The sequence below is a fragment of the Trachypithecus francoisi genome, unplaced genomic scaffold (assembly GCF_009764315.1).
Source record: "Trachypithecus francoisi isolate TF-2019V2 unplaced genomic scaffold, Tfra_2.0 Lachesis_group19, whole genome shotgun sequence".
NCBI lineage: Eukaryota > Metazoa > Chordata > Mammalia > Primates > Cercopithecidae > Trachypithecus > Trachypithecus francoisi.
In genome coordinates, this window is record NW_022681464.1 from 9,303,390 (window position 1) to 9,323,241 (window position 19,852).

The 19,852-nt window shown below is 47.4% G+C and overlaps 1 protein-coding gene across 3 annotated transcripts in view; it reads right to left on the reverse strand.

Annotated features, from left to right (window-relative positions):
- Positions 1-4,375, reverse strand: part of RNF165 (ring finger protein 165) — a 127,432-nt gene extending 123,057 nt beyond the window's left edge. The window contains exon 1 of one of the 3 annotated variants that reach the window (XM_033177839.1): positions 4,032-4,375. In XM_033177839.1, coding sequence (XP_033033730.1) covers positions 4,032-4,092 — 61 coding nt within the window. In that variant the 5' untranslated portion in view covers positions 4,093-4,375. The remainder of the gene's footprint in view (positions 1-4,031) is intronic. The other 2 variants (XM_033177840.1, XM_033177838.1) reach the window with 2 other exon arrangements.
- Between the last annotated feature and the right edge of the window lie 15,477 nt (positions 4,376-19,852).

Consider the following 19,852-nt stretch of genomic DNA (forward strand, 5'->3'; position numbering starts at 1 on the left):
AGTGGTCTGAGTCAGTTTCTGTTTCAAACATCTTCCTTATCCAGGATCTCAATACAAAACTTACATTGCAAGTCCTAAAAATTTAAATATGCACATAGAAGAGGGTACTTTAAAATTCCAGATCATGGCTTCAGCTACATGTAACATGTCACCCCCAGCATGATTTATAAGGACAATAAATCAATGAGACAGCAAACAGAAAAGTTAAAACACAACTCAAAATGGGTTTTTAGGCGAGTCTGAAATGCTACAAGATTGCTAGTTAAGAACAGTATCCCTTTTCTCAACCTAAGTGTTATATCCCCTTCTCTTCACCAGCATCATAAACCCAGTGCCCATGTATCTGGAAAACTAAGATGAAATGTGGAGGCTATTGAGTACACAGGTGGCCAAAGATAGGGGTTCTCTCTAGGCAGGTGAACTGTTTCAGTGTAACAGGACAACTGGCCCCTCCTATCGCCCCAGACATCTATTGTGAAAAGATATGGACTAAATGAGATTAAAGTCACCATATCTGTACCACAAAAAAAAAAAAAAAAAAGTAAAGTAAAAAGAAAAGGCATTCACTCAAATCTTACAATGGGAGGTGGGAGTGGTGGGTGGGTGAGGGTGGGGATAGAAAAGCAAGGGGGAAAATCTAAACAGCAGGATACAACAATAAATGGGAAAACAGCAAGAGAAAAAGCACACTAGGTTAATATAGGAAAACTAGTTCTTTATTGAGAGATTGTATATTAGTATTAGTGGATTCTGTGTGTAACAATGTCGTCATGCACACGATACAAAAAAAAAGGCTGGGCCCACCATGCTTCGGAAGGGCAACAGAACAAAAGCAGCGTACAATGAGCAGATGGCCCGGGCTACACGACCACAGTACGTTTCAGCAGGGTAACATCTCTAACCGAGCGCTGTACATTGTCAACTGGGGGATGTAAAAAAATACAGATCATGCTTTAGTTTTAGTACAAGAAAAGGTGAAAAAGATACACAACCAAAAGGATATTTGATACAGAAAAAATTACCCACAAAATAAGAACAGGAAGTAATTCAGCACAGCAGAACACGCTACCCCTGTTTAATGGAAAACCATTTTGCTAGGATTCTTTTTTCTTTTCTTTTCTTTTCTTTTCTTTTTCTCTTTCTTTTCAGATTGCCAAATGGCAGTCTGGGGAGGCTATTTGGGACTTTATTTTGGAAGGGCCCTCAAAGTAGGGGCCTTATTCTTTCATTATTGCTGCTGTTTTGTTTCAGTTTTCAAGCAGGTCTGGCTGGCGAGCAGCAGAAGGGAGCCGGCTGTTAAAGGCGCAGCTCTGAGGGCCGGGGCGGATGTCCAAAGATGCTCTTGACATTGTACAATTAAACAATTAAGATACTATGGCCACAGCTCCCATTTAAGCCAGGGACCTTGGTGCACCAAGTTTTCAGAGGCTATGGTATAGCAGCAACTGTCATTTCATCAAAGATTTTTTAAATACATATGTTTAATATTTTTTGCCTCCAACTAAGTGCAATCCTCAGTTATGCCTGGGCACTGCCAAGAAGCTAACTGACAGCCACCCAGATAACTGAAAAATGGGGTGCTGCAGCCTCTAAGCCAAGGCAAAAGGAATCCACTTAACAGGGATTTACAGTGCAATGTACTCGGCTAAACAAGATGAAGATACAAAAATGGTTATTTCTCTACATCTATTCTGAAATGGCCTACATCCTACACTACTACAATGGAAACTAAAAAGAACAGATTTAAGCTGGCAGACTCTCTAATAGTTTTACAAGAAGATTGTGGTTTAGGACCTTGTTGAGTTAAGCATTAGTATCCTCTATCGGAAGGTCATGAACTCTTATCATATTGTGCTAAATTTTACCCACAGACCAACTCACCCCTCAGCCCTTGAATTTCCTGTGGGCGTGTTTGCCACGAAAGTAAACTTTAACTGATGGGCAGAATTTGTGTTGTTGGATTTTTTGGGGGGGCGGGGAGGGGCGGTGAGGGAGAAAGTAGTATTAAAAATAAAATTTAAAGGCAGCTGAGCAATTTGAATTTCAAAACATGGAATCAGCATCCTGCAATGGTATTTAGAGATTGGTGGTATTAATGAGGATGGTAATGATTTAATCAGGATAATTATACTTTCAGGCTCAACATCCTTCTTAATCATTTTTGAATTTCTGCCTAGTGTAATGTTCCACACCCGTTTTAAGAGGAAATGCCAAGTAATAAGAGATAATTGTGTATTGAGGGAGGGGGTGGCATTTCAAGGAGATCGCATCCAGCCCCCTTCTTTCTTCCTCACACACCCACTCCCCCTCACCCCCATGGCTAGGCTGGCCTGAGATAGGGGATACTGCCGCTTAAATAGCAATGCCTTCCTCAGATGGAGACAGGAAATGGTTAAGAGGGTGTCACAATACAGCTAAATGCGGAGGCAGAAGGGTCACAGCGCACACAGCAGCGAGTTGACCATTCACTGAGCTACACAATGAAGAAAAAAAAAGATTTGATAAATGCAGAATGTCATCATTCTATCATCACACAAAAAACTGCGGTTCAAACAGGCCTAAGGGGGCCAAGCTTGCCTTTTAGGTTCTGGGGAGAGGCGCGGGGCTGGGGACAGCTGGGCTGGATAAAATCGGGCTGGGCTTTCCTTTTCTTGCCCAATCGGGCCCCTGGGGCGCACTAAAGCGCTGGCCCTGCGACCCCACCCCCCACCCCGACTTGGTAGAGGAGCCCTGGTCGGCCAAGGGAAGACATCATTCTGTGTGTGAGGGAGTGGGGAGAGGGGGAGGAGGGCCTGAGCCAGCAGGGATTTAAGCAGACGTGGAGTGGGAGAGGATAGAAGAAACATTTCCAAGACGAGAAATGTGAGTCCAGAGGCAGAATACAAAAAAGAAAAAAAAATGAATCTAAATGCATCTCGGATTTGCTTGGGAGGTGGGAATTTTTTATTAAAAGAAAATGAAAGAAATGTGGAGTGGAGGTGGGGAGAAGAGGGGAAAATCAAGCTATTGTTGTAGCAGAATGTGAGGGAGAGGGGATGTGGGGAAAGGGGACCGTGCAAACACACCCCATTTATCACAGTTAAAAACAAAGCCCGCGCCGGGCCGCTGCTTTGTCAACCGCTGCCCGGGGCAAAGGCCTGGCGTGGGGGCAGCTTCCCACCTCATCCTCACACACAGCGCAACACCCAAGGGCCGGAAGCCCCGCTCCGGCCGGGCCCAGAGGGGCACAGCAGCGCAGGTCTGACTCTCCGAGGCGCGCGCGCACACACATGCACACACACTCACATACATACACACACACACACACACACACACACACGCCCAAGCATCTTGAACCCATGGATGCAACTGTCATACAAAGATAGTTGCGGGGGGCGGGGTGAACAGGGCAATAGCACAAGGGCGATACACAAAAAGGGTTAAAAAGGAAAAAAGGATGGGATGGAAAATCGTGCAAGTGCCCACGAAAGGGTGGGAGGCTGGGGTATGGGATAGGGCAGAGACCCAGGTCCCAGCTAGCCAGCCATCGGTACTAATGACCAAAAAATGAAGAAATACAAAACACACATAACACAAAACACACATATACCTCAAAAAAAGCAAACCACTAAAAACCAAGCATGCTCTCGCGCCCGCTCTCTCTCATACACACACACACACACATACACACACACACACACACACACACACACACACGGTCATGTATCTTTCTCCTTTCGATCATACAGGGCTAGGTATTAGGGGAAGGGGCTGTGATTTGGGGGAACCACGTCCGCCGCAAAGAATAAAAAATGGGGCTGGGGAGGAAGGGACCCAAATTCGCCAAATCCTAACTTCACTACAAAAGCTCCCACGAGGGCGGCCGCCCCCACTCTCGGGGGTCCCCCTAAAAGGGGTTGGGGGAAGCCACCGCTCGCCCTGCGTCCTCGCGGGTGTGCCCTGAGCCCCCGGCCGCCCGCGGCGCCCGCCCCCGCCCCGGTGCCTGCCGCGATACACGCTCCGAAGCAGACCCCGAAAGGAAAAAGCGATACCTCTGTTTCGCACAGAGCCAAACACTGGAAGCACGAGATAGCCGACGTGGACCAGGACCATCCTGGCTCCTCGCGCGGCGGCGGCGGCGGCGGCGGCGGCTGCGCGCGGGCCCTTTGTGGCGCGGCTCCGGGGCGCGGGCGCGGGCGGCGGCGGGGCTGCGGGAGCCGCCGGGGCGGGAGGCGGAGCGCGGGGCGCGGGCGGCGGTGGGGCGGCGGCTGGCGGGGAGACAGATGGCCCATGGAAAGACTCCCTTCCCGGCCCCTCTCGACATTCAAAGGCGCTGGGGCCGCAGCTGCCGCCACACAAAGGCGCGCGCAGCCAATGGGAGCGGAGCGCAGCGCGGCGCGGCCTCGCCGGAACCGCGGGGGACAGCGGGGACCGCGGGCGCGCGGGTGGCGGGGGGAGGGAGCGGTGACGGCTGGAAGGGGGCGGGCGGCCAATCGCCGCGGCCCGCTGCGGGGCGCGAGGGAGGGGTCAGCCCCACGAGACGCGTGGAGCCCAGCGCGGGTCCCTGGCCTCCCGCGGGCCGGAGCGCGCGCGCGTGAAGCGCCCCTGCACAGACATGGGCGGCGTGAACACGGAACGTGCACACATGGAGAGGGACGTGCACTCAGACATGTGGAGGTGCATTCGTTAGTGCAGAGACACGGGCACGAGCGCCCTTAGTGCACACGACCCTGAGGTCCCTGCACACCGCGCACGGGTCACTCGGGGACGTGCGCTCGGAGGCTGGCGCACGTGTAGAGCCTGACTGCGGGCACAAGGGAAGCTGGAATGCGAACAAGCAGCCGCAAACAGGACCCAGGCACTGTCACACAGACATGCACACACCAAACGCCTTGTTAACGCAGGACACGTGCCAAGAACGCATTCTCAGAGACACACAGAGGGGACACACGATGCAGACACAGGTTAGACATGCACGCTTCCCAGGTTCTCTGCCTGGCGCACCGCCTCCTTGCTCTTGGAGAGCACAAAGCTCACAATAATTACTTGCGGAATTGAAATTCACTCATTGACTGAGGTCTTTGCCAACAGTCTACACAGAGGCACACTGCCCAGAAAACCCAGGGCCACTCATCTACCTTTTGCCCTGATCTGAGACAGGTACACCCAGCCATGTGCACAGACACGCCCACTTCCACAGTCAGCCGGCAGATATGTAACATCAGGCTCTGCGGCTCCTGCAAATTCACACGTGGAGGCACGGCCACCATGTCACATGTGCCCTGTGACAGTCCAGCTGGGGACAAGCAAGACCCAATCAAAGAGGCTTCACCGCAAGCCTTGTTGCCAGGAGGACAATTGAGGCGGTGTTCTTGCAAGCTCAGCCAACCTCCTGTGAAAACTCCCAAGGCAACCCTAGGCCTCTGATCCGGCTCACAGTCCACTCACTAAGGCCAGACAATGCTTCAGTGGCCCACCCACGGGCAAAAAGACAGAGGATATTCCCTACATCGGGACTTGTCTTCAAAACCCAGTGGCTTCTTTATTTAATGAGTATGATAAATAGGAGATGGTAAAAATCACAATATGTGGAGCTGGAAAGAATCTAATCCAACCCCAACCTGCCCTCACCTTGGAAAAGGAGGGTCATTCGTTTAATCCATGCTGTGTTAAGTAAGGGCATAGGGATCCAGGGTGATCCAGATCTGCCTAAGATCCCAACTCTTGGAGGCCAGAGAGGGCCTCAGAGATGCAAATGGGCAATCACCATAGAGCCTGGTCCATGCAGAAGTGGGCAGCATGGGAAGCTGGGCAAACAGGGCACCTTGGAGGGGCACCCAGCCCAGTGGGTGGCAGGGAGAAGAGTTGAAGTTGACTCCAGGAAAGTGACTTCTAAGGCTTTTGAGACTTGAAGAATAAGGAATGGGATAAGTGAGATGAGGCAATGGACAAGACAGCAAAGGGAAAACCACAGCCTGGCTTTATCCAGACAGCTACCATATTCCCCGTGGCAAGGGCAGAACCCAGGGTGCACCATTCTCTCTCCCACAAGCACCTGGATCCCTCAGGCCTGAGCTCTCTTTCCCACCCTAAACTCTGGCTGCCCCTAGAGAACTCAGGCATGAAGACAGCCAGCGGCAAGTCTCCCAGCAACAGTCCAAGTCTCACCCTAGGCAATTTTTTTCAACCCACTTCTGCCACCAGCTCTTTCCTTTTTTCATTATCTGATAAATAAACACAACGCCACCACTAATTGAAATCTGAAAAAAAATGAAAGGACTTTAACAAACACCTAACTACTCGAATAGTTTCCTGTTCTATTTCAGGCTTGGCCAATATGCATATACATCATAGTTGTCATCATAATCTACATATTTTTCATCCTGCTTTTTAAACTTAACATTTTATCAGAAACATTTTCCTGTCCTTTTACGTAGCCATTGAAATGATCATTTCAAATGTTTTTATATATTCCAACAAGTGAATGAAATTACTTAATCATACCTTATTCTAGGGCACTTAATTTGCTCCCAGTGTTCCATTATTACAGATCATACAATAAACTTCATGCATATGGCATCTCATTTTGATTGAACTATAAACGTAGAATAAACTTGTAGGATTGACATTCATGAATTGACAAATATGGAAAACTTTATGGCTCTTGCCACAAATTGCTTTGTAAAAAGTTAAAACTCATTGTCAGTACTATCAGCAGTATGTATATGGTATGCCAATTTCTCTGTGCAACCTTGCTAGTTTTGGGTGGGCATTCTTTTCTAAAAATCTTACTTCGTACCAGAGCAGCTCGCAAAAGCTTATGATTACCCAATCTGACGCTGACAGGAAGGTGGTTAGGGTTCAAACTCTGTAATCTGATTGCCTGGCTTCACATTCTGCCTCTGACACGTAGTAGCTCAGGCAAGTTATTTAACTCCTCTGGGCCTTGGTTTCAACATCTGTAAAATGGGCTTGATGATAGCAACCTTCTTGGTGGGGTTCTTGTGAGAACTAGATGAGTTAATATTTGTAGAGTACACAGAATCGGGCCTGGCTGTTCGGCTCTTCGTTGTCTCCCTTCACTTCACCATCTCTCCTTGCTCACCACCTCTTGCTATCCAATTGCTATTTATGATTGCCTAGTTAATGCAGTTAGTGTAAATTATGCTATAGCATGGAACATCCCTCAGGCAAAGGCAATCATCAAACAGACCAGCAATGCAAACCAAGGGAAATCTATGAGTCCACCTAATAATCGCATCCTTCACATTCGCACATCAGAGAAACGTGACAGACAGATGCCTGCATTTGTCAGTACACCAACATACAAACACAGGCATGAGCCTCCTGCTAAGAAGGAATTTTTGTGGATTAGGAGGAGGAATTTCATTTTTAGTGAAACCTTGTCAACTACCTAACATTTCTCAGCCCTAATACACCCAACTGTGTAATGGGGATTAGCACAACCCCTGCCAGACCTACCTTATAGGTTTATTGTGAGGATTCAGTGAGAAAGTAGATAAAGAATCTGAAAACACACACACACACAAACAGAATTCTAGACGCATAAATACAGTGATGTCTCCAGAATGAAAGTCGATTATTGTCTTACCCATCTCTTGTTTTTCAGATGAGGAAGCTAAAGCTCAGAAGGTTGTAAACAAGGTCACAGCCATTCAATGGGTGAGCTAAAACTAGAATCCATATTTCCTAGCACATAGCCTAGTCTTGCTTCTACTTTCTGTTTCCATTAGGCTAGGATGACTGTTTTCCACTCTCCCTTCCATGAACTAAAGTCCATAGAAGTACAGTAAAGCACATTTCTGGAGTAGAAAGATTTGTAGAAATATTCCATTCTTCAGGGTTTTTTCCTTAGTATGTTCCACACCCCGTCAGTCCCCGCCAAAATCAATGCCTAGTGCATGTTTGTGGCATAGCATGTAAGGCTCAAGAAGTATAAAAAAATGAAAGTGAAGGTTGATCTATAATTCCTAATCCAAAATGGAAAAACATGGCCTTAGAGGATGGAGAAAGCGCTGTCACTTTGGTCTCTGACCCACACTTCGAATCCCCACTCTCTTTTGGCTCCACTATGGCCACCTTCAAAAAGATTTCTATAGATCATCATGTTTCGGGGGCCCAGAAGTATCTGTTTTAAGAACAGCTCTTTTGGAGCTCAACGTTACATGTAGGTTATGACCACATTGTCCTTTAGTCAACAAATGAAAACAAACCCACCACATCAGTCATGTAGATAACAAACATGTTCAAGAATGATGACAGCATTCCTGCTCTTCTCCATGTTTTGTTGACATCAAGTTGACACAGCTTTCAAAAGCTGTGCAAAACAGCTATGCGTCAATCAGTGAACCCCCTGGGACTGGTGTCATGACAGCCCTGTGCTGAACGTGGCAGGGATTCTAGATGCAGCCTGCTGCAAAAAGAGGCATGGCCCCAGGCACTGATGGCTGCTGGGGAGCCAGGGCATAAACACAAGAAAGTAAAGAGTAATCAGGATGGGCTGCCCATAACCAAAGATGATGGTGAGTCAGACAGAAGTCAAGGTAGGCCTGAATACTCAGGAAATCCTTTGGATGGATCAGGGGAGGTGAGAACCCTAAAGTGTGAGTCTATTTTGAACAGGCTAAGAAAATGGGAGTGGCATTGAGTCAAGGAGGCAAAATATGAACAAAGGCCCAGAATTAAAAGCAGAAGGAGAAAGAGAAGGAACTGGATCCAGGCGTGGTGCCTCACGCCTGTAATCCCAATACTTTGGGAGGCCGAGGCGGGCGGATCACCTGAGGTCAAGAGTTCAAGACCAGCCTGGCCAACATGGTGAAACCCCAACTCTACTAAAAATACAAAAATTAGCCAGGTGTGGTGGTGCATGCCTGTAATCTCAGCTGTTTGGGAGGCTGAGGCAGGAGAATTGCCTATACCTGGGAAGCGGAGGTTGCAGTGAGCCAAGATGGTACCACTGCACTCCAGTCTGGGCAACAGAGTGAGACTCCATCTCAAAAAAAAAAAGGAAAAAGAAGGAAAAGGAACTGGAAAAGGTGGAAGTGGAGGGGAGGGGGAAGAGGACGAGGAGGAGAAACAGGAAGAGGAAGAGGAGGGAGGAGGTCAGAGAACAGGAGAAAGAGAGAGAGAGAAGAGAAGCAGCACCTTGGAATGAATGTGCTATATAGGAAGGAGCTCAATGTTCTTGTGCCGAATTGGGAACCTGGGTCATGGAAAGTGTGGGAACAGTGAGGACTGCACCATTTACTCACATGTTCACTGCACAGTCACTGAGCAGAGCCCTCTGCATCAGGAAGTGCAAGGGATACAAGATAAGATGAATGAAACCACTTCAACCCTCAAACAGTATGGGCCAACAGGAAATGAAGCAGGTACCAGGGTCCACAATCCCCTTCCTTCTCCAATGTAATTGGGAAATTATCTGAGCACCTGGCTGCCCAGGTTAAATCCCAGCTGATGATCCCAGACTCCCTGGCAGTGAGGGGGCGTTGTATGATTAAGTCCTGGGGACAGGAATGAAGATTGTGGGATGGCTTTCATAGAAGATAAAGTTCGCTTGGAGGATGCTAGAAATTGGTAAATAAAGAGAAAGAATCAAGCATGTGTCCTGTCTTTCCCATACAAACTCTATTATTTTAAGATAATGAAATATTTAATGAGAGAAATTTCTTTTTATAGAAGTATTGGCAAACAAATAAAAAGTGATATCATGAGTATGTCATCTTGATGAAATAAAAGTTCTAGGCAATGACCATTAATGGCTGCTAATATCAGCAAAAGAGAGACAATGGCCCATGATGCGTTTCTGATAGAACACACCACCACCCATGTGGTGGTCTTTCCAGAAAGTGAAACCTGAGCCTCATGAAAGCTCCAGATCTAATTTCCAATTGTTAGGAAGCACAGGAAACAAAGAAAAGTAGTAAAAGATACCACTGGGATGCAATCTGCAAAATTCAGATTGAGGAAACTCTGCAGGACAAACCAACCATTTTCTTCAAAAATCAGATTAACAGGTGCTAAAAGGAGATGGAGGGGGAGCCTAGAGAGACATAAGGGATCTATCAACCAAATGCAGTGTTTAGATTTTCATGAGATGGGATTAGAACAAGTAAACTATAAAAATAATTGGGGGCCAGGTGTGGTGGTTCAAGCCTATAATCACAGCACTTTGGGAGGTCAAGGCAGGAGGATCGCTTGAACCTAGGAGTTCGAAGCCAGACTGGGCAACATGATGGAATTCCATCTCTACAAAAAATACAAAAAGAACTCTCTGAATGTGGCCAGCTACCCAGGAGGCTGAGGTAACTTAGCCCAGGAAGCTGAGGCTGTAGTGATCCATGCTCGCTTCACTACACTCCAAATAAATAAATAGTAATTGAAGAAATGCACACTGACTGGATATTAATGATATTAAGGAATTATTGGGGTATTTTTAGGTGGTATAATGATATTATGGTGATGTTCACTCAAAAAAACCCTTACACAGTCAGTTCTCTTTACCCGCAGTTTCCACATCTGAAGATTCAACCAACTTTCGGTTGCAAATATTTGAAAAATATATATATACAAATAACAATACAACAATAAAATTAATACAAATTTTAAATTAGTATCACAACTATTTTCATAGCATTTGCATTGTATTAGGTCTTCTAAGGACTATAGAGAGGATTTAAAGTATACAGGAAGGTGTGCATAGGTGATAAACAGATACATGATTTTATGTAAGGGACTTGAAGATCCTTGGATTCTGGTATCTGCAGGGGTCCTGGAACCAATTCCTCCACAGATACTGAGAGATGACTGTATTTACAGATGCTTTACAGATTATATTAAATGACATCTGGATGGTTCTCTCTCTTTGAAAAAGGAGAGGGGTCAGTGAGAAGCTGTAGCAATGAAAATAGATTGGCATTGTGTTGATAACTGTGGAAACTGGATGAAGAATACATAAGATAGTTCATTGCATTATTCTTTCTACTTTTGATTATATTTGCAATTTTTTTCAAAAATAAAAGTAAAATAGGCCAGGTGTGGTGGCTCGCGCCTGTAATCCCAGCACTTCAGGAGGCTGAGGTGGGCAGATCACTTGAGGGCAGGAGTTCGAGACCAGCCTGGCCAACATAGTGAACTCCCGTCTCTACTAAACATACAAAAATTAGCTGGTGTGGTGGCGCACACCTGTAATCCCAGCTACTTGAGAGGCTGAGGCACGGGAATCGCTTGAACCTGGGAGGCGGAGACTGCAGTGAGCCGAGATTGTGCCATCACACTCCAGCCTGGGCAGCAGAGCGAGACTCTGTCTCAAAAAAAAAAAAAAAAGGAAAAGAAAGGAAAAAAAAAGTAAAAAAGCTAGCACATATCCTTGCATTCTGCAGGCACACAAAAAGATGTTATCCCTGGGTGGGTAAGTTAGGAAGCAGTGCTCTTTCTCACATCTGACACAGACATAGGCCAGGAGTTCAGGCTAAATTTTAGTCCCCACTCACTCCCTTGGAGGGTCTCCCCTTTGCCACTGAAGCCCTCCTTGGATGGTCTCCCCTCTGCTGCTAAAGTCCTCAGAAACACAGACGGCTCCCACTCACCACACATGGCTGGAAAAATAAACTCCTGTCTTGTTTAAGCTACTGAGACTTGGGTCTCTGTGTTCATGCCAGATCTAATCCTAACTGAAGGTAGATGTCATTTGTACTCTAAAACGAGTCATTGAAAATACTGCAGTTCAGGCACGGTGGCTCACGCCTGTAATCCCAGCACTTTGAGAGGCTGAGGCGGGCAGATCACAAGGTCAGGAGATCGAGACCATCCTGGCTAACACAGTGAAACCCCATCTCAACTCAAAATACAAAAAATTAGCTGGGCATGGTGGCGGGCGCCTGTAGTCCCAGCTACTTGGGAGGCTGAGGCAGGAGAACAGCATGAACCTGGGAGGCAGGGCTTGCAGTGAGCCGAGATAGCGCCACTGAACTCCAGTTTGGGCGACCGGGCAAGGGCAAGACTCTGTCTCAAAAAAAAAAAAAGAAAAAAGGAAAAGAAAAAGAAAAGGAAAATATTGCAGAGGGGATTAGACAAGGAAAGAGCATGTCTAGTCAGATGGATGCATTAGCGATTGCTACCAACCTATTACATCATTAATAATGATCAAGTGGCAGTGGCACACAACAGTAAGCATTTATTCTCCCTGAGTTGCAGGCTGGCCAGCTCCAAGGCAGCTACGGCTGTTGTTTCTCATGGCATCTGTGCATTGTTGCGTGGTTCTGGTCCACGTCTTTCATCCTTTTTCCGCCGGCCAGGACATGTCCTTCTCCCGCAGTGGCAAGTGGACACCTACAAAGCCTCTTAGGACATGCCCAAAGGGACGGCGCACACAGAGGCCCAGGTTGAGTTAAGGAAACATGAGTGGATTAATGTGATGGAAACAAAGAGTGTGTGTAGGCGGCCTGGTGAAGAAACCAGAAGTTTCTTTGGTACGCAGTGGGGAGCACCGGGGGGTTTTGAGCATCAGAGTGAAGCGTCAGGGAAAGTAATCTACCGTGTAGGCACACCATGAACAAAGGTGGGAGTAGATTCTAGGGGCTGGGAAATCAGATGGGATTGAAAGTCAGGCTTAGGAATGGCACACTGATCCTGAATGCAGGGCCAAGGAGGAACCGATGACATGCCTGATCTGTTTTTTGTTTTTGTTCTGCTGCTTTGTTTTTGAAACAGAGTCTTGCTCTGTCACCCAGGCTGGACTGCAGTGGCTTGATCATGGTTCACTGCAGCCTCAATCTCCCAGCCTCAAGTGATCCTCCCACTTCAGCCTCCTACGTAGTTGGAACTATACAGGTGCACCACAGCGCCTAGCTAATTAAAAAAAAAAAAAATTGTATTGTAGAGATAGGGTCTCACTATGTTGCCCAGGCTGTTCTCCAACTCCTGGCCTCAAGTAATCCTTCCACCTCGGCCTCCTGAAGTACTGAGATTACAGACATGAGCCACCACACTCGATCAACACCTGACCTTTTTAACCAGGGAAAAGAATGTTCTGCAGGCACTCTTCTCCTTACAATGACGTTAAGATTTCAGTGGTGGTCTCTAATCCAGTTGTTCTTAAATCCAAATCGACGCCATTCAAAGGAATCACATGTACTCATCTCTGAAAAGCTAAACTTTCCTCTTTATCCTTTTGTAGTTACCTGATTCTAACTTCTACTGACTTTTCCACATGCTCTCTGATTTTGCTTTTATTGGACATGAGACAGTTTCATATATTCATAAATCAACTCAAATATAGGGCTCACCATGGCAAACCTGCAATTGGGGAATGCTGCCAAGGTGTCTCAGGGAGTGCTAGCAGGCCCCATTATCTATTCCTCACTTCTTTCTGGATAATACAGTCTCTGACTTTTAGTTCAGCATATGGCCACCTGGATTGAAGACTACATTTCCCAGATTCCTTTGCAGTCAGACGTGATTAATTCTGAGCAATGGGATGTAAGCAGAAGTTCATGTGTGATTTCCAGGAAGTGTTCTTTAATGCAAAGAGGTGTGCCTTTCTCCACCTCTTTATCATTTGTACTAACTGGAAGATGGATTGCAGGGCTGGACTGGAACAGCCATGTAGGACTGGAGGAAAGTACACCCTGAAGATGGTCAGGAAGCTCCTTTGAGAGAGGCTGGTTACTGGATGTTTTCATGAAGCCACTCTACCAGCCCCAGACACCCTCCTTATGACTTCTTTGAAATGGGAAAGAATTAGATTGCAGTCTCACTGAAGCTGTTGTTATTTTGCAACTTTTTTTCACTCTCTCCTACTTGCAGTCAGGTGTAAAATCATCACATGACCACTGATTACTCCCCAGGCGGGCAAAGACAGAGATGACATGTTTTGGTTGTGATGCAAGATTTTGTTCAGGTTTATGGAATTGGGTAAGTTGTGTGCATAAGAAGCAGCACCGCTTTAATGCACAAGGAGAGGCAAGCAGGAAGAGGACGCAGGGGGAAGTGGCCCCAATGTGTTCAATGAATGCTAAGAGCAGCTGAAGAAACCAGGTGTGACAGATGTGGTGATTTAGGCTTTCCCTGCAGGCAAGGGAGACATCATGACCTCGCTTCATTCCTTATTTCTTCATTTTCCCTCAGTGACTCCCTCCTTGGTGGGGGGGCAGGTGACGTGTAGAAATCTACAGAGAGGGCCGGGCACAGTAGCTTACGCCTATAATCCCAGCACTTTGGGAGGCCTAGGCGGGAGAATTACCTGAGGTCGGGAGTTTGAGACCAGCCTGACCAACATGAAGAAACCCCATCTCTACTAAAAATACAAAATTAGCAGGGCGTGGTGGCACATGCCTGTAATCCCAGCTACTCGGGATGCTGAGGCAGGAGAATCGCTTGAACCTGGGAGGTGGAGGTTGCGGTGAGCCGAGATCGCACCATTGCACCCCAGCCTGGGCAACAGGAGCAAAATTCCATCTCAAAAAAGAAAAAAAAAAATCCACCAAGAGTGCAGGGCAGTCCCTGGATGCAGGTCCTTATGGGGCCGGTTCTCACACTTCAGTGTGCATAAGAATCCTATGGAGAACTTGTTTAAAAGATAGATCCTGGCTATGTGCGGTGGCTGGTGCCTGTAACCCCAGAACTCTGGGAGGCCCAGGCGGGAGGAAGGCTTGAGACCAGGAATTCAAGACCAGCCTGAGCAATGTAGCAAGACCTCATCTCTACAAAAGTAAAAAATTAGCCAAGTGTAGTGATGCATGTCTGTAGTCTCAGCTACTTGGGAGGCTGAGGTGGAAGGATTGCCTGAGCCCAGGAGTTTGAGGCTGCAATGAGCTGTGATTGCACCACTGCACTTCAGCCTGGGCAGAGTGACAGAGCGAGACCCTGTCTCAAAAATAAAAAATAAAAATAAATAAAAGGTAGATCCCCCAGGTCCCAGTCCCTGAGATTCTGACCCAGAGAGGCCAAGGGCAGGGCTGAGGAACCTGCATTTTAGCAAGGATGACCTCTTGGCAGGTGAATCTCATGCAGTTGGTCGGAGGCCCCTCTTTGAAAAACATGGCTCTGAGATCTAGCTGGCCAGCCCCTGAGGCTGGGTGGCCCTATGCCTGCTTTGCTCTCCACTGAACACCCGGCGCCCTGCATGCTGCTGACCAGGGTCTGCTCACTGCCCCTCTATTAGCACCGAGGAGCCACTGTGCGTTCTTGAGCAAAAGTGTGACCTAAAGAACACTTCCACTTCTCCCAGTTCTGCTGCCCTGGAGTCTGCTGAGGGAGAACAAAAGAAACGTCTAATCCTATGAGAACTGAGGATTTTCTTTTTCAAAAAAAATCAGGTTCTCAGGCCAGCATTTTGATAGTGTTGTGGTTTAGCCTCCTTTCTGACTTTGCAGCTGGTGTCTGACTCCCGCAGTGAACTCTGTGCTTAGTATTAGGTGACTCGTTCTTTTGGAGACAGGTCCTGAGATGTTGGCCTGAGACCTGGGGGGAGGGCCCTTGCAGAGCTCCACACCAGCACCGCTCTGTCCCATGTCTTTGTGCCTCCTCACCTGCTGCTCACCAACCCTCCCTGCGGCAGCACAGCAGCTCAGCTTGTCCTCCTCTCACTGTTGAGGAAACTGAGGCTCCAAGAGGTTGGGATACTTTATCCAAGTTGAGGCTGCAAAGTTGGCATTTGGGCACACACCTGGGTGTGCCTCCCAGCCCTGGTGGCTCCATTAGGAGAGATGTGATGCACTTTGTTTGCATAGTGTTGCTTTTTGTCCCAACCCCCAGAAGCGAGGCTGGCCACACACCTAGCTAGAGGTATGGGCCTCACCTTCTAGTGGAATTTGAGTGGCCCGGGATTCCCACTGATGTCCTCAGTAGTCTTCCCAAATCAGGCACAGTGCCTTAAAATGCCACCATCTCCATCCTTTGGGTTAAGGTATTGTTTAAAATGTGCCCTTAGGAAAAGCAATACATTTTCGTGTAAATTTACACAGAAGCACCTGTCTGACCTGTCAGCCCTCTGGAAACTGAGTCTTCTCACAGCTCAGGAAACACAGGCACAGCCCTCCTTAGCATAGGTACTGAGGCTGCTGAATTTCCCTCCCTTTTGTCCCTCTCTCCCCTCCTGGGTCCCCTGCCCTCCAGTGAAATCTGAGAGTGTGCCTCTCTGGGTAGTCACAGTGCCTTGGGTCAAACACCTCAGACTCTGCAGATAGAGTTTCAGGTTTGGGCCAGGCAGAAGGGGTAGATTTGAGAGGCCTTCAGAGTCCCAGGGAAGACCACTGCTGATTTATAAGACTGGTCCTGGGGACTTGAGGGAGAGAGGCTGAGGGCAGAAGTGGGGCCTCTATGGGTCCAAAGAGGGGTGGGGAGAGGTCAGAGGTCAGCCAGACCTCCTGGGGATGTCACCCTGCAAGGCAGATGTGGTCCAGGCTTCAGCCAACAATGTGTTCAGGCTGCATCATTAGAGATGAATTGATGGTTGATTACCAATAATAACCTCTCCAAAGCAAAGCCAGATGGGGAATGAATTTAATGAGGAGGGAAATGAGCTGACAGCGGCTTCATGGGGGGCCTTGGATCAAGGACTTTCAGAATCAGAAGGGACTATTTACAAAGTCCAGTCCATCCGCTGACTCAGGAAAAGAATCCTGATAGAAGCATCACCCCCGAGTGATTACTCAGCCTTTGCAAGGCTTCCAGTGGCAAAGGGCTCCCTACTCTGGCTGCCTTTCTGGGTCCCACCTCTCCACCTGTAAATTCAGGGCTTTCTCCAGACTGTCGCTGCCTGCTCCCAGTCTCTGACCCTTAGATTCTTTCACCCAGAGGACCTTAACTGTAGTTACGACAGTCATGGTTAAAGGGACAGTCTGAAGTGTCTTGTCAAAGGTTGATTAAGTGGGGAATTCCTCCCGGATGCTTCTAAACAAGGTTTTGCTCATGAGTCCTGAATCCCTGCACAGGCCAAGGGGGTCAGAAGATCAGGAGACATCTGGAGATGACCTGAGACAACAGCGAGCAGGGGACAAGCAGTCATTTCCTTGCAGACTGCACGTGGGGCACAGTCTGGCAGCCCCAGGATAGACAGGGCACCAGAGGTGGGGCTTTGTGGGTGTGATTGTCCAGCAGAGCACTTGTCTGGTGTGCCTTTTATTTGAAAGTTCTCCTTTCACCACAGTGACCCCACTTCCCTATGGTCATACTCCCCTCTGAGGCTCATAATCCCATTACTCACCCACACCTGAAGGCATCTGAATTTGCCCTTCCTGCCTGTTCACCCCTCTACCAGGACACCCTTCCAGCTTAGCACTGCCCATGGCTTGACCCCTGCTCACCCTGGGCTCACCCACCCTCCTGGCTCCCAGCATGAGACTAAGCTCGCCATGGTTATGATTTTGCATGGTTTTTTGTTTGTTTGTTTTTTGTTTGTTTGTTTTTGAGACAGAGTCTCGCTCTGTCACCCAGGCTGTAGTACAGTGGCGTGATCTCGGCTCACTGCAACCTCCGTCTCCCGGGTTCAAGCGATTCTCCTGCCTCAGCCTCCCAAGTAGCTGGGACTATAGGCACACGCCACTATGCCTGGCTAATTTTTGTATTTTTAGTAAAGATGGAGTTTCACCATGTTGGCCAAGCTGGTTTGGATCTCCTGACCTCAGGTGATCCCTTGCCTCCACCTCCCAAAGTGCTGGGATTCCAGGCCAGAGCCACCGCACCCGGCTGGCATGGTTTCTTAGATCCCTTCATCTGTCCTGCTTCCTGGAGACCCAGGCTCTACAACGCCTGATGGAAGGTGCCACAGCTCAACCTGGGCAAAATTTGAGCCTGACTACTTCGTTTTGTTTTATTGATAAATACAAAACACACATAACATAAAATCTATCATTTTAACCATTTTAAGTATACAGTCACATCAAGGACATTCACCTTAAGTACATTAGCAATGTTGCATAACCGTCACCACAATTTCCAGAACTTTCATCCCCCCAAACAGAAACCCCCAATCCATGAAACACCCCATTCTCACTCCCCCAGTGCCTGGTAGCCTCTAATCTACTTTCGATCCATGTGCCTGTTCTAGCTACTTCCTATAAGTGGAGTCATAAAATAGTTGTGGTTTTATGTCTGGTTGATTTCACTTGGCATGATGTCTTCAAAGCTCATCCACGTTGTTGCATGTGTCAGAATTTCATTCCTCTTTAATGGCTGAATATCATCCCATTGTGTGTATATACCCACTTGGTCTAACTATTCATTCATCCACTGATGAACACTCAAGAATGTCATCCCATTGTGTGTATATACCCACTTGGTCTAACTATTCATTCATCCACTGATGAACACTCGAGAATATCATCCCATTGTGTGTATATACCCACTTGGTTTATTCATCCACTGATGAACACTCAAGGTATTTCTACCTTTTGGCTATTGTGAATAGTATTACATAATAACTGAGGTACAAATATCTGTTTGAGTCCCAGTATCCTGTTCGGAATTGCTGGGTCATATGTTTAACTTTTTGAGAAACCAAACAGTTTTCCTGAGCCTTGCTCTTAAATCCAGGTAAAATATTACCCCCATTGTGAAGCGTTCAGTCCCCAGCTCTCTCCCCTTCTCCTAAGTCAAAATCCATCCAGCCCTCCTCTGTGCTCCAAGGCCACCTGTGTGCATGATGAATACAGCTCCTATCACTTGGCCTCTGGTCATCTGCTTACTGGTGTCCATGTTACAAGGGCCCTGGAGGCAGGGACAGCGTCTTGTCTGGTCTCACATCCCAGAGCCTAGTGCAGTGGTTGCTCATGATAGGCCCCATAAATGATGACATGAACCCACATTCGTTTGAATGGGTGATCTGTTGCTCATTCACTCACTACTTAACTGATTGACCAACTGGCTAAACTAATACAGCACTTCTCCCTGTTCTCTGCCAAATTATGCCCTTTTCTTCTTGGCTGCAAAAGGGATGCTCATGACCTGTCTACCTGTGAAGTGCTTAAGTGTGGGGTAAAGGATTTGCTACTCACTAGCCATGTTGCCGTGGGAAAGTTTTCTAAGCTCTCAGAGCCTCAATGTCTTCATCTGCACAGTGGGGTTAATACTATGACCTACCACAGAAGGCTGGTGTGCAGGTGAAGTGTTAAGTGCTTAACACAGTGCTCGGCCACAGCAATGCTCTGCACGTGTTAACTAGCAGTCAGAGCATCAGGAGAATCCTGCTTAATCTCTTTCTGGTTGATGCCTCCCACATCTTCCTAGTTAGATTTTGGATTTCAAATCCAGAACCTAAGTCAGTACCTGGCACACAGTAGGTACTCAATAAATATTGAATGAATAAATTGCTAGTTTATCTTCAACTCCAGTGAGCCATAGCTTTCTTTCCAGTGGCCAGAACAATTTGAGACCAGTAACATGTTCTGGGAGTGTTATTAGTCAGGCTGTTTTCACCTGTAATGAAGAGAAAATATTATTAATGGAGGCTTAAACTACGAGTTCATTTATTATTGACTTGGCATATCCTGCATTTGGAGTAGGTATGATATTCGATGAGTTCATAGGCTCAACAATGTAATCAAGGCTCCATGGTCTTTTCATTTTTTCACTCCTCTAACCGCAGTATATGGGCTTCCATTTTCTTTATTGCGTCATTGCTGCAAGATGGTTGCCCAGCTCATGAATCATACCCTCACATCATAGTGATCAGCAAGAGGGAAAGGAAGAGAGGAAAGACTTCTCTGTGTCTCTCTTTTTTATCAGAAAGGAAAATTTCCCCTAGAAATTGCAGCACACACCACACCATTCCCTAGCCTATAGGCATATCCTATTGGCCAGACCTGGGTGACATACTCATGCCAGTGGGGGTCTGGAGGGCTATTCTCTGCAG